Genomic DNA, 13,621 nt, shown 5'->3' with positions numbered 1-13,621 from the left:
ATATTGTGCGAAGGGCAAAAACAAACTAGTCAGCGAAAGCAGGTAGACGTTGATAAACGAAGGCACACTGGGCTCATCATCTGGGAGCCGAGGGAATTCTTCCCGCAAAATGCCACCTCAATATCTGGCCGAGCCGTCCAGCCCAATTAGGCCAGAGGAAGTGCTGCTTTAGGGACTGTAACTCTCTGACAGGGCTTCCTTTTCAGTCAGAGGTTTGAAAAGTAAAATGTCACACGTCTGCTAGTTTCCAGTCCAGCTCCCTGGGCTGTGATTACCCAGCGACAAAATGAAATAAGCGTCTCATTCTACACTTTTACAGACACATTTGAAAATGTAAATTTATCACAGAGGTTGTGCAAAAGACTGAGGAAGTTAAAACTTTGTGTTTATTGTTTTCATGGTTAAAAAAGTGCAGTCATTTCAAAGCGACACAGCAATCTCCTATACACCAACATGTCAGCTAAACAGCTCCCGAGGGATGAAATGCTTTTCATTAAAGGCGAATGAAACCTTGTGAAATGTCACTTATCTACGACACACACACACACACACACACACACACACACACACACACACACACACACACACACACACATGCGCACCCACACTATACAATTCCCATAATGATTCACTCCATTGATTCAGTGTAATTTGTTGGATTGTGATATTGATTTTCTGTTCTGTTCCGTGCAATACACTAAGTTTCACATTTCCGTCACAGAGGACAAGAGGGAGGTCATCACAACCTAACCTGCAGTTAATGTTGTGTAAGGCTCAATCAGACAAAGTGAGGAAACTGTCCTCAAGGGTCAGTGTGGAAATTATCAAAGTGACTTTGCACCACTACAGAAGAACGTAAATTGAAATGTTAAGTGCTAAGACAATGGCAGGTCCTGATACTTGGGTCCCCTACTTTAGAGAAGCCCCTGTGTGAGTAGGGTGCATATTCCATTCCGTCCTCTGTACCCTTTATGGTTTTGAGAGTTGCTAGAACCAGTCCCAGCTGACTTCAGCCGAGAGGCGGGGTGCACCATGTACAGGTTTCCAGTGTTCCAGAGATTCGAAGCGGGAACCTTCTTGCTGCCAGGCAACAGTGACAAACACTGGAACACCGTGCAACCCTGTTGTGCATAATCCTAATCACCAACTCGCTGCTCATCACAAAAGAGGAGCAGTGCATAGTTTTGGGAGTTTGGGCAAAACAAAAATGACAATGTATTTACATATATATATATATATACACAATGCTCTCAAACTGTCTTTATCTATAAATAGAAAATATCATATTCATTTTGCTTGAACAGTGTGCACAAAACATCCACCTGCCAATTTTCCAAATGGTAAATATTTATATGGCACTTTTATAATACTTTACAGTACAGTTTTATCATTCACCCGTTCACACACACCATCGTGCAGTGCATCTATTTACAGCACTTAATCTATCACACATCTTGCATACACTGCAGGCACAGGGGTCAGGAGCACTTGGGGGTTCAGTATTCAGCAGGCGAAATGAGGGAGACTGAGATCAAACCACCGACCTTGTGGTAAGTGGACAACTCGCTCTACCTCATGTACCACAGCTGCCCCAAATTGCGTCCCCAATTTTTATCTCTAATGACCAGCATGTTTAAAAATTAAACACCGCCCCTCTGTGGAAACAGTGGAGAGTTACTGTGTATGGTAATGGAATGTGGAGCTCCTGCTAATGACCAGTCTTGAGGTGGAAGTAGAGTCACCTTACAGTGTCATATAAACAATATAAGGTTTAAAGCAAATAAACAGATTCCAAATGAACAAACTGATCTTAATTGTGTGGTGTGGCTGACGACTAATGAAATGAACCTGTGTGTAGCCAACTAATAAGGTGAGAGAGTGTGAATTTGGAACATATGATTGATTTTAGCCTTGTGATTATTTGTTTGGAATTATTTTAACAGTCTTAGCAAGTAAAAGGTGAAATAATATGAAGACGTCAGAAAACGTAGGGTGTTGACTTGTGACTCGTGACCAGGGCTGAATATGACCACTATTTTCAATACCAATTAATTATTTTATTGATCAGTCAAGGTGAAAAGCAATTAACTGATCAATGAAAACCAATGGATATCTGATCTACAAAAAGCCGTAAATCCTGACATTGAACAAACTGGAATCAATGAATGTTTCCTGTGGTTTCTTTTTAATTTTTTTTTATCAAAGATTCATTTTATGGTGATCAACAATTAATCTAATAAACTTTTCATATTAATGGCATTGTCTCACTCTAGTAAAATATGAGTAAAGTATTGCTGTAAACACATCAATTGGTTATTGATGTTATCATTAGTTCATATTTGTTGTCAGTCAGAGCAAAACTCGAATTTTACAGATTAGTTAAATTAGCCAAGTGCAGTTATACATTCACATTGGACAACCTCACATTTTTTTGTACATATTACCATAACTGCTATGGTTGATGTTGCTGTTTTATTTATGGGAAGAAACAATAAAAAGCCCAATTTAAAAATGAAGATGAAAATTATAAAGTTAGAATGCAACTTTGCACCAAATCTTTATTCATTCAAAAATATTTTTAATTCAATATTTTCTTCATGTGTTATTAAGGATATGTTTCCATGTTGAGCTCACAGAAACCCCGGAAGCTGCTGTTGCTGCCAAGCAACACTACAGTGTCAAGTTACAGGGAATAGAAAGAACGTTTTCCGTTGTGCCTTTCAAAGTAAAATATCTATTATTAACAACACATCTTTCATTGCTATTCATACACAATTTGCTCGCGTATTTTCTGTTGTGGTTTTCCCTATAAAATATATAATATTATATTATGGTAAAAATGTTTATATTCAGCGCCTTTTTTTAAGTTAATGACGAAAAAAAAGGAAAGACTAAATGTACATGACTTATGTTGAAGCTGACACCGCACGTGTTCCGGCCTCGCTCCGTGCGGTCGGCTGACTTCACGCGGCTGGAAGTGGGACAGCTGAAGTTCATTCTCCTCAGCTGATGATGGCGGATGTTGATGTCGACAAAGAAACCATGAAGAATTACCACACAGCGTCCGAGAGAATCAACCCCGACACCGGCCGCTTCCCGTACTGCGTCGTGTGGACGCCCATCCCCGTGTTATCGTGAGTGAACCTCCGCTGAGCCGCCGGACCGAAGCCCCGGGACATGGCACCAAGTGACAGCTCCACTAGCTTAGCTTAGCTAGCTACGTACTGTCCCCTCTCCTGTTGCTCAGCGCCTCGGACACATGTGTCGAACACTGAGTAAAGACACATCGATGACTCCAATTAGCAACACACGTTTATCTCGTGGAAAACAATTACAAAGCCAGCTAGCACTAACGAAATAACGATAGACAACAAAACAACAAGTGGAGGGTGAAGCTTATGACACTGAGACAACTTATTACAGTGTTATAAAGTTACTGTGTTCCTACCACTGTACAGATAAGACAATGTTTAGTCACAAGTACAGGTGTGTGAAACTATTTAAGCACAAGTGAAAATGTAAGGGCCTAAACCATATTGTTGTTTTTGCGTGTACATATCAAAACTGTGTGTGAGTGTTAGAGAGAGAGAGAGAGAGAGAGTGCTGTTTCCCGCATATACATTACATTACATTACATTTAGCTGACGCTTTTATCCAAAGCGACTTACACTAAGTGCATTCAACCATGAGGGTACAAACCCAGAACAACAAGAAAGTACAATTTTCTTCAAGAAAGCCAAACTACAAAGTGCTATAAGTAAGTGCTGTTTAAGGACTGAAGACCAAAGTCTGGTCCTAAAGGGGTCAAACCGAACCTCTGAGGTCCTGGTGCAGGTTTAGGGGTGAGATGTAAATTGTGGTTAGGGAAAGGTAAATGGTCTGTATCTGTATAACGCTTCTTTAGTCTTGATGACCACCCGCAGCACTTTACAGTTTACAGTTTATTGCTATTAACACACACATTCACACAGTGCATCTATATATGGGAAACGCTTTTTCTGTGAGGTCAGTGATAGCCATGAATCGGTTGTAGTTGCGGTTAAAGGGATAGTTCACTGAAAAATTCAAATTCATAAATGATCTACTCCCCACTATGCCGTTGGAGGGGTGGGGGGAGTGTTTGAGTCCACAAAACACTTTTGTTGTGACTTCTTCTTCAGATGTAATAAAACAAAAAAAAAACAGTGTAACTGACGCCGTTTGGAGTCGATGTGAATGTCGGGGCTTGTGGACACTTGGATGACGCCACACGAGCAGTATGGAGGAATGTTGTTGTCCTGTTGTTTTATTACTTCTGAAGAAGGATTCACTTTGGCTGCACCACTGTTCAGCCCTGAGACTGCGTGTCAACTCAGTGCCTCTGATTTCCATTATCTATTATCATCTATCAGTACAGTGTTAGTATTCGTACAGCCAGTTGTGCTAAATATAAAGAAATCATTTATTTGTCCCTGTCCCATGACCTGATCAAACAGAGGCCCTGTAAACGAATGTGTCTGTTAGGCTGCAACACATAAGCATCTAAAAAACTGCTCTACTGTTTGAATTTATAAACCATGTGAGAAGATGTTTTAAGCTTTTTATGAGTGATTATTTTGCATGCTATTATTTTCTAAGTTCAATGCAAAATTTGACATTAGTGATTGAATTTCGCTGAGCAATGATGCGGCTGTTGTTTTTGCAGACCAAGGTCGATTTGTTACATAGGAGTTGGGTCACCTGTTAATGTATCCAAGCTTCAAGTCGGCAAATATATATGATTTTTTTTCCCCTTTTTTGAGACATCATATTTTAAACGTGTGTGTGTCAAAACATGTTGTATTTAAAATACTTTTTTCTCTCTCTCAGATGGTTGTTTCCATTTATTGGTCACATGGGAATCTGCACTTCCACTGGAGTCATTCGAGACTTTGCCGGACCTTACTTTGTCTCAGTGAGTAATGACTATGATCCTGTGTTGTTTACAGTGTCTGAGGCTGAGGAAATGATGTTGCCTCTATAGCTGCTTTCAGACGTGCACTGAACTCTGAAAATCTTCCTGAGTTTCTCCGGAGGACGTGTACGTGTGAACGCAAATGTCCGAGTGAGAACCTCCGGAATTTCTGTGGACTTTATCCACCAGGCCCCCTAGTATCAAGTCCACAAAAAGTCCGGAGGAGTCGATGTGGGAACATCGCAGAGCGAATGTGGGATTTTTATGAAGCTTCTAACACGAGAAAGACACAAAATGGAAACAAAAACAAAAAGTAAACAAATATCTCAGTATTAAAAGTACACTGGCTGTATTCTGGCACAGTGGGTGTGAAGTAAGACAGTGAGTATGAGCTTGAAGTGTTGACCTTTAGTTTTAAGTGGCCCACTGAAATGTGTTTTCAGTGTCACCTACGGGCGACTTGAAATCGGACTGTTTGGAAAACTGTATAAAAAATTGGACTGTTTTGATCAGGCCTTTCCAGTCTTAGTGATCCATTAAAGCAGTTTACTGTCGGCACAGCTGTCGAGGGCAATCTGAGGTTCAGTATCTTGCCCAAGGACACTACAGAATGCAGACTGGAGGAGCTGGGGATTGAACCACTGACTTTCTGTTTAGTGGACACCCCTTTCTAACCATTGAGCCAAAGCCATAGAGGTTGGCAGTTTACTGTAAGTCACTTACAATCGCTTCCAGTGGTTTTCCAGTAGTGTTGTAATTTGATCCAGACTGTCCAGTTTGAGTAATAGATCAATGAGACTGAAAGCTTCACAGATGCCAAAACACTGCACAATTGTTGGGAAGAATTGTGACTAACTGTATCGAATTATTATGGCGGTGATCATTTTGTCTTTTGTTATGATAATCAATAGATAATCGTTATAAATATAACATCAACGATACAAGTTAATCCATGTGGAAGGATGGCCTGCATGCACGCTGGATGATGTTGTTCTGTGTGTTGGTAAATCATAAACAAGATTAAACCTAATTTACGATGCTCACGAGATGAAATTTAAAGTACGATGGGGCTACGTTTTTTAACTAAACACAACTTTGTTGAATATCTGATTTGAAGAGGGTGGGTGTGGTGATTCCTAAAATGCGCACTAAATAACCCAGGAACACTTTGAGATGTGCTTTAGATTCTACCAGTTTCTTACATTCCTCCCCCTTTCAAAATGATAAAATAATCTGTTGTCAAGCCCCATTTGGAGTCACTTCGGATATAAATAAAAACTGTTTATTACGTGGACTCATTTGCCCATTTCACACAAACAAAGTTGATGGTGAATTAAGATAAACAGGATGTGAGGCACATTTCCTAAATTACTAAAACCAACCGTTTATGTTGATTGCCACCAGCCAATAAACTGAACTGAGATACTCCAGTGTCTAAAGAGTCCAAGAACATGTTAGTGCACATGTGACTGTTTATCACCGGGCTGATTTGTTTTACTGTCAAATGATTAGCTTTGCAACTGTGGAAATATTGCAAACAAAACAAAAAAGTGACATGAACCAAGTCAAAAACAAGTATCATTTGAACCAACAGCAGAAATACAGTACAGAATAACTACAGTATGTTCTTTTTTTCGCAGGAAGACAACATGGCTTTTGGAAGACCAACAAAGTAAGTAAATAAAAATCATTGGGATGTTGTGATGCACCGTCACCAAGGTTTTTTCAGCCAGTACAGCACGGTTTATTTTTCTCTCTGAATGTAGGTACTGGATGCTTGACGTAAGCAAAGTCTACGCTAGTGGCTCCAACGCCTGGGACACGGCAGTGCATGATGCGTCGGAGGAGTATAAGCACAGAATGGTAATAAGGACTTTGGATTTATCCCTTATTTCCAAATATTAATAATAATAGACCACTTAACCTTTGTTCTCTTATTTTCTCTGAAGCACAACCTCTGCTGTGACAACTGTCACTCGCATGTTGCCATGGCTCTAAATCTGATGCGGTATGAAAACAGTACCTCGTGGAACATGGTCAAACTCTGTCTCCTCGCTCTGATCTACGGAAAGCACGTCAGGTGAGATGGGGTGACACAAGGAAAACTACATTAATAATCCATAAGTAATATAAAAAGTAAAATAATAAGTTTGGGTGAATCAAGAGCTGCTTTCAGACATGCACTGAATTCCCGAAAAATCTCTGGATTTTCTCCAGTGTCTCCTGTCAGCCCCCTAGTAAAAGCTCTGGATAATGTCTGAGTGAGCACATGTGAGAAAACAGCAAACAACAGGAGATTTTCTGGAGGATTCACTGTGAGCAAGTTGATGACATTTCTAACACGTGATGGATGCAAAACTGTAAAAAAAAGTTGCTGGGAACGGGTCTGAGCAGAGAATCTCCTGCTTTGTTCGATATGTGAAAGCCAAACTCCAAGTTTTCTGCAGTTCGTGTCTGAAAACTACTAAGTAGGAGATTTAGATATGAACTAGCTTTAAGTGTGTTTGAGGACTTCCTCATCAGTAGTGAGTGAACATTGAGTAACTTGTGGTCCAGTTTCTGGAGAACGCAGCATGACAATCATAGCAAACATAAAATAAACAAGTTTTTTTTGGCGAGACTATAAAATGTTCTGGCCAGATCAGTCACGTGACCTCAGTCCAGCTCAAACGCTGTTTCACATGCAAGCTCGGCGCAAAGATTGCTAGAATACAGACCTGACAGAGCAGCACCTTGAACTATCCAAAATCTGTTGTTGATGCCTGGCTGTTGTAGACTTTTATTTTGCCTATGCAGAACAAACAGAGATCTTGTTTTCATTTGTCATGATTGTAATCTTCAGGCCAAAAATATCTGATGATTAACAACCGATTTAGTAGCAGCTCTATCATGTCCTCAGTGCCACCATAAGAAATAGGGCTTATGCTTGTGAATGTGGTTTCTCGGTGGGATCCCAGGGGCTCGGGCTAGATTTCACTGGTCGGTCATGAGCATGTTGTGTATCAGGACGCGACAGAGAGAGAGAGAGACAGGGAGAGGGAGACAAAGAAAGCCCTGATTGTGCCTTCTACGGTTGCACAAGTGGACTACACATCCCATTAACTCAGTTATGATTGTACAAGGTAAATGAGCAGCATGTGTCCACAGTAAAATCAAAAGCAGCGTGAAATGGTGCTATAGAGAGCAGTTATGACAATAACACACAAAAGTCTTAAGCCATTAAGCCATTAATTTACTTCACCTCTAGTATCACAGCTCCATCCAACTGAACCGTTGTCATCAAGCTCAGGGTTATTGATGACTTGTATCAGGGTGGTGGGGGAGGAGATGTTTTGGAGATATAGATACAGATGTGAATATCCACAAGACACACTGAGGACTCATTGGAGACCAGTTGTTTGTGACCACAGGTACAACATTAACACTGATCACAGCATGATGATTTTTTTTTTAAATGAGGAAATCTTCATTGTATTTCATCTTCATTGATGTGCTACGTGCACTGATTCACTCAGAGCCTCCTGGCTCCGATCTATCTCTCTCTCCTTCCCACACCAACACAAAGACACACACTCACCCCCCCCAAAAAAACACTTTGACAATGGACACATCTGTTCAGCCAAACAGTTTAGTTTTTGCGAACAGAAATGACGTGCATGCTCATTTGCATACAGCACGAGAAAGGGAGATCTGATCATAAGTGGTCATGGGAGACACATGTGGAGAAGTATTTTAGAGCAGGCAAACTGACGAGTGTCTTTTTTAAGACAATGGGCCTGATTTATAACCGTTGCGTACGCATCTTTCAGACCCCATTTTGAGCGTACATCACTTCTCACACAAACGTTGAGATCTATAAATTCAAACTTGTCGGGAGGATGTGCGCACTTTTTTACGCAACCTTAAACCCATACGTACAAACATTTTGGAGACGGGAAAGTGTCAATAGTGACATGAGGAGGTGAATTGAAGCAGATTATTGATCCACTTCATCTTTCACATTAAAAACAACTGCGTTATTTGTGTTCGCGGACATAATTGTTCCATAAGAACCTTCAATTGAAAATGATATAAACCAACTTAAAGCAAATGATGGTAAAATGGCATAGAATAACTTTTACAGAACCAAGTGATTAATAGTTTATAATAATATCTTTTATAACCGTGCGCCTGAATGACGACTACGACGTTTTATGTTGTGTGTGTAAAATGGCTGCAGTTAACGTGGAGGCAGAAGTCCAAATAATGTCCCAGAGTGGAGGTTAGGATCCCACTTATGTGTGAAGTAATCGGTCGGATTGCTGTAAATACAGTATAATTACTGCAGTGACACTCGTGCCTAATGCTTCGTGATACACTGGCACAGGAGAAAATTAGTGTTTAGTGATTGTGAAGATTTCCTGGCCCATGATGATGACTGACTGATATAGATTCTATAGATCTGGGATCTTGGATCTTTGTGTTGAACTGAGTCCAGTATTACACAGACCGACCCGACAGAATTGAACCATGCCCGTACAAACACAAGTACTCACTACTCTGGATTAATTAGCCGACAAGTATGTGTGTGATATGATTAACACTGTATAATATTTACCTCTATGTGACGCCTCCTTTCATAATTACAAAAAATATTATTATTGTTACATTTTATAGATTGAGGATATGGCAGCTCTGTCTGAATTGAACAATCCTGCAGTTTTGAATGATTAAAATACATTCAGGTGATACAACAAGTCCCCTCACATTTTTGCCTCCATCTTTAAATCTGACCACCTTCTTATTTCAGGCACTGTCCTCTCTGTCCTATTCACTCTCACTCACTGCAACACGTTTCCACTCTGTGCATTTTCTTTTATTAATGACATCAATGTTGTTGCCACCAAGCAATCATCTGTCTTTCTTCACCTCCAACTCACTAACAAACTCCTCTGTGTCTCTGTCAGAAAGTTGCGCTTCTTCTCAATCGCTTGATGCCACGATTCACCATTAAAAGTGATTGGTCAGCAGTGGGCGTGTAGAGGGTGGAGTTTGAGGCAGAGTCACATATGCATGTTTCCAGGTGCACTGTGATTTATAAAGGGAACACTGTTTTATAAATGAGGCCCCTGATCTACACAGTCATATTTTAGCCTTTGTTCTGTATCTACTGTACCTCTGTGCTCATTCTTGTGTTTCCTCACCTTCGCTCTTCTCCGTGTTTCCGCTTCTGATGCAGCTGTGCAGGCTTCCTGAAGACCTGGTTGCCTTTCCTGATGCTGATGGGCATCATCCTGACAGTGGCCCTGGCCATCAACCTCCGGTGACCTGGGAGGCAGGTTACGTACACAGTGGAACCTCCTGCAGGTTGTACGTGGGGGGATGACCTTTTTAACAACAAGGATGGGCGAGGGGCATTACACAGTGTCGAGTGAACATGACAGAGGACATAAAGACTACTCACCTCTCAAGAGAATGCCTAACAGTGTCCCAACATGCGTACGCATGCTTGGTCTGTGGAAAGCCTGTTGCATTTCTCCAGTGGTGATGCAGAAATAGCCTAGTGACGGAAATCCATTAATATTCAGTTATTTTGAGAGAAGTGACTGAATACCCCCTCCCACCACCACAACCACCAGGACCATACAAACACATTTAATGGATTATGATTGCTGGATTTTGATTATTGAAAGCCTGAGTACAGGTTAAAGCCATCACCACCTGCAAAGTGTAGAAAATGTCTCGCTGCATTTATAGCTGAACCGAGGTGCGTACATTGTTGAATCCTCTGAAGGAATCACATCTATGCCTTGCTTTCAGATGTTGATGATCTTGCTTTGTGAGGAATAACTCAGTGCTTCCAGAATGCCATTTTTATACCCGGGAGTACAAATGTTAAAACAGTTACATGCCTTTTTAAAGGGAATTTATTGCATTTCATTCCTGGTCTCGCATAGCTCTTCTACAGTTCTACAGCAACTAACATGTGCCAGAGCGGTTTGTACATTTTCTTACTTGTATTCAGACTAAGGCTACATCCATACTACTACGTTTTTTTTGAAAATGCATAAACTCCCCTGCTGATACGCCTGGCGTCCACAGTACTCCAAAGCTGCTGGGGGCCCGTTTTAGTTTGATAACTGCAGGGCTGCGTTTTAGTCTGGACGGGCAGAAACGCTCGTGTGGCCAGATATCATGTTAGTTTGAAAATGCCATTTCCAAACAAAATGTTGCAGTATGGATGGAGTCTAACTCCATAAGATATTAGAAAGTTTGCATCTTCTAAAAAGAAATATTTTTTATATGTGCATTACATGTATCACCTCATGGAACTAGATTAAGTAGGTTTACGACTAACACTTTCATACTTTTGAGTACAGATCATCAGTGCAATGATTGTAGCAAACTCAGTGAATGTGGCTGTGAGAAAATTTCAATCAGACTAGTAAAAGCTCCTTCGGTTTTCTATACTTGTGCCAAACGTAAGAGAACTGGAGTCTTTGAAAATGCTGCTTGTTATTTAGTGAAACAGCTCATGATGACTCTTAAGTTAGTGAATGAAAAGCCAGTTGATGTCCGAGTTATGAAACCTGGTTGAATCTACTTTTCAAGAGATGTTTTGTTTCATATCAGATAATTTTGACTATGTGACAAAGCAGTGCCTAAAAACGACCTTCCTCACACATCCCATATTTTCAGCTGTTTTCAAAAAGAAAACGTTAAGTCCACATCATGGTTGACGCACAAATTCCGTTGCCATGGATTTCTTGAGTAGATTCAAATCCCTCATTGTTTGCAATCAAACAGAAAAAAAGTGTTGAGCCCTCTCTTTGTCCTCGGTGCTGCCAGAAGCAGCAGGTAGCCAGGATCCTCAGGTTTTTCACACTCACCGACCCCTGCTGAATATCCCCACTTTCTCCCGGCGACTGACCAGCGTCGCTCCTGCTGTTTTCCACCTCTGCAGATCAGATTCGGAGGTCATTGTGAAATGTCAGCACTGTTTTCACGAAGCTTTGATAATGTACCTGCCAACATCCTGCCGTAATCCAGCACAGAGAGTGTGAGCCTTTAATTAAAGTCAGTTTTATTTCTGTGGTAATGGGGCTAATACGAGGTAGGGCTAACACAGTGCCAGCTTTCTAAACTGTGCTCTCCTCAGAGAGAAAGCAGATATTCTTTGGACTTTTTGTGTGTATTTCAGCCATGTTGCCTGTAAATATTTGAACACATATTATACTGTACACCAGGTGCTCTTTGTGTACTTTGCAAACTTGATCACGTACTCTAAGGATTTATCCTTTGAATAATTTAGTGTCATCTTTGTTTTCTTTACTCTAATTCTGCATTTCATCTCTGCATATTTGTGTGAGTGTGTTTGTGTGTGTGCTTTAGTCATGCACCCGACAGGAGAGAGCATGTGATTGCATGCCAGCATGTGTGTATTGCATGCATGCAAGAAATAGGGAGGGTTTGAGGAAGAATGAAGTTTATGTTTGACTCATACTATGGCTTCTTGATTAATTATCAGCTGCATTTCATTACAGCCATCGATTGATTTCTTTGATATGCATCACACATATCTTTCTCTTTATCAGTTTCAAGTTAAGATATGATAGCTGGTAAACCCATAGAAGGAATATATAATAAATTAGACTATAACAGGCCTGCGTATGTTAATGCTAATTTGATGCTATAGCTCGCAACGTGTGTATCTCCAGATTCTGGAATACCTCAAAACTTTTTTTTCTCTCGGAGCATTAAAACAAGGGAACAAAGACAGAAACAGATAATCTGGCATCATTTTGGAAAGTGGAAATTGTCTTTTTAAAAACCCTTTTGTGAATATTTTAAACCCCCTTTCTGGGACAACTCATGTTTGTCTTTTCCCTTTTTAAAGCTATGTCACCAAGAAGTAAATAGCTTATATTGTAAACACCACTTTATGCCCTAAAATCTCAAATATATAATATAGTATATAATATTCTGGACATTAGATACAAGGAAGCAGACCAATGGCCTTGCATGCAGGTGGCTGTTACTCACAGTAATCTGGAAATATGTTCCATCTCTGTCCAAACTCAGTGACGGTGTGGGTGGAAAATACCTGTAGAAACAAAGAGAAAAGTGAAAATCCCTTTCATTCTCTGTAATGGAGCTAAATGTCATAAAATAGAGGGGGGAGAGCAAAAATATGTCTTTGAATATGTCGCTTGTTCTTTGGTGAAACAGCTTATTCATTGCATTGGGCGCCATGAAAGGTAATGAATGAATAGCCCTTTGAAGTCAGCTGACGAAACTCACAACATTGTCATTTTACTGCGTCTCATATTTAAATGTCTATGTATAATTTAGGAAGAGAGATAAGAAACTTGTTCAAATAAAATGGCACACCAGTCCTTTGTTGGAGCATTTGGACTAAGAAGGCCACATTCATGGGGGATCATTTTAGATGTGGCCGGCTTTTGGTGCCTTGTTGTATCCAAGAGCCAGGTCCAGGAATGTGGAGACATGTGGTTCCAGTGATTCAGACCGTTGACAAAAGACAGTTGGGATGCTATTATTAGTGCCACTATCCATATATACCAGTCTGCAATTTCCAAACCTCGTTTTGTTTCTATAATCCCCCAAAATGTCTTCTATGCTGCAGATCATTTAGCCCACTGGGGATTGTAAGACTCAACTGCAAGTGATTGTGTGAACTTCGAATGT

General features: G+C 40.5%; 1 protein-coding gene across 1 annotated transcript; it reads left to right on the top strand.

The window, feature by feature from the left end:
* Positions 1–2,968: 2,968 nt before the first annotated feature.
* On the top strand, positions 2,969–12,574 carry tmem222b (transmembrane protein 222b). Its single transcript, XM_034599873.1, has 6 exons — positions 2,969–3,134; positions 4,849–4,933; positions 6,574–6,605; positions 6,700–6,796; positions 6,883–7,013; positions 10,152–12,574. Exons 1-6 carry the CDS (start codon positions 3,010–3,012, stop codon positions 10,237–10,239), a joined length of 558 nt encoding a protein of 185 aa, XP_034455764.1. The 5' UTR covers positions 2,969–3,009; the 3' UTR covers positions 10,240–12,574.
* Positions 12,575–13,621: the final 1,047 nt, after the last annotated feature.

Source organism: Hippoglossus hippoglossus, chromosome 11, assembly GCF_009819705.1.
Source record: "Hippoglossus hippoglossus isolate fHipHip1 chromosome 11, fHipHip1.pri, whole genome shotgun sequence".
NCBI classification, from domain to species: domain Eukaryota; kingdom Metazoa; phylum Chordata; class Actinopteri; order Pleuronectiformes; family Pleuronectidae; genus Hippoglossus; species Hippoglossus hippoglossus.
This window is presented reverse-complemented; position numbering and strand designations above follow the sequence as displayed.

What these genes read in the sequence shown, in the direction of transcription:
- tmem222b (XM_034599873.1), top strand. Translation starts at nt 3,010, where the DNA reads ATGATGGCGGATGTTGATGTCGACAAAGAAACCATGAAGAATTACCAC. An exon ending in ACGCCCATCCCCGTGTTATC is followed by an intron (nt 3,135 to 4,848) that starts GTGAGTGAACCT and finishes TCTCTCTCTCAG; the next exon opens with ATGGTTGTTTCCATTTATTG. An exon ending in ATCTACGGAAAGCACGTCAG is followed by an intron (nt 7,014 to 10,151) that starts GTGAGATGGGGT and finishes CTTCTGATGCAG; the next exon opens with CTGTGCAGGCTTCCTGAAGA.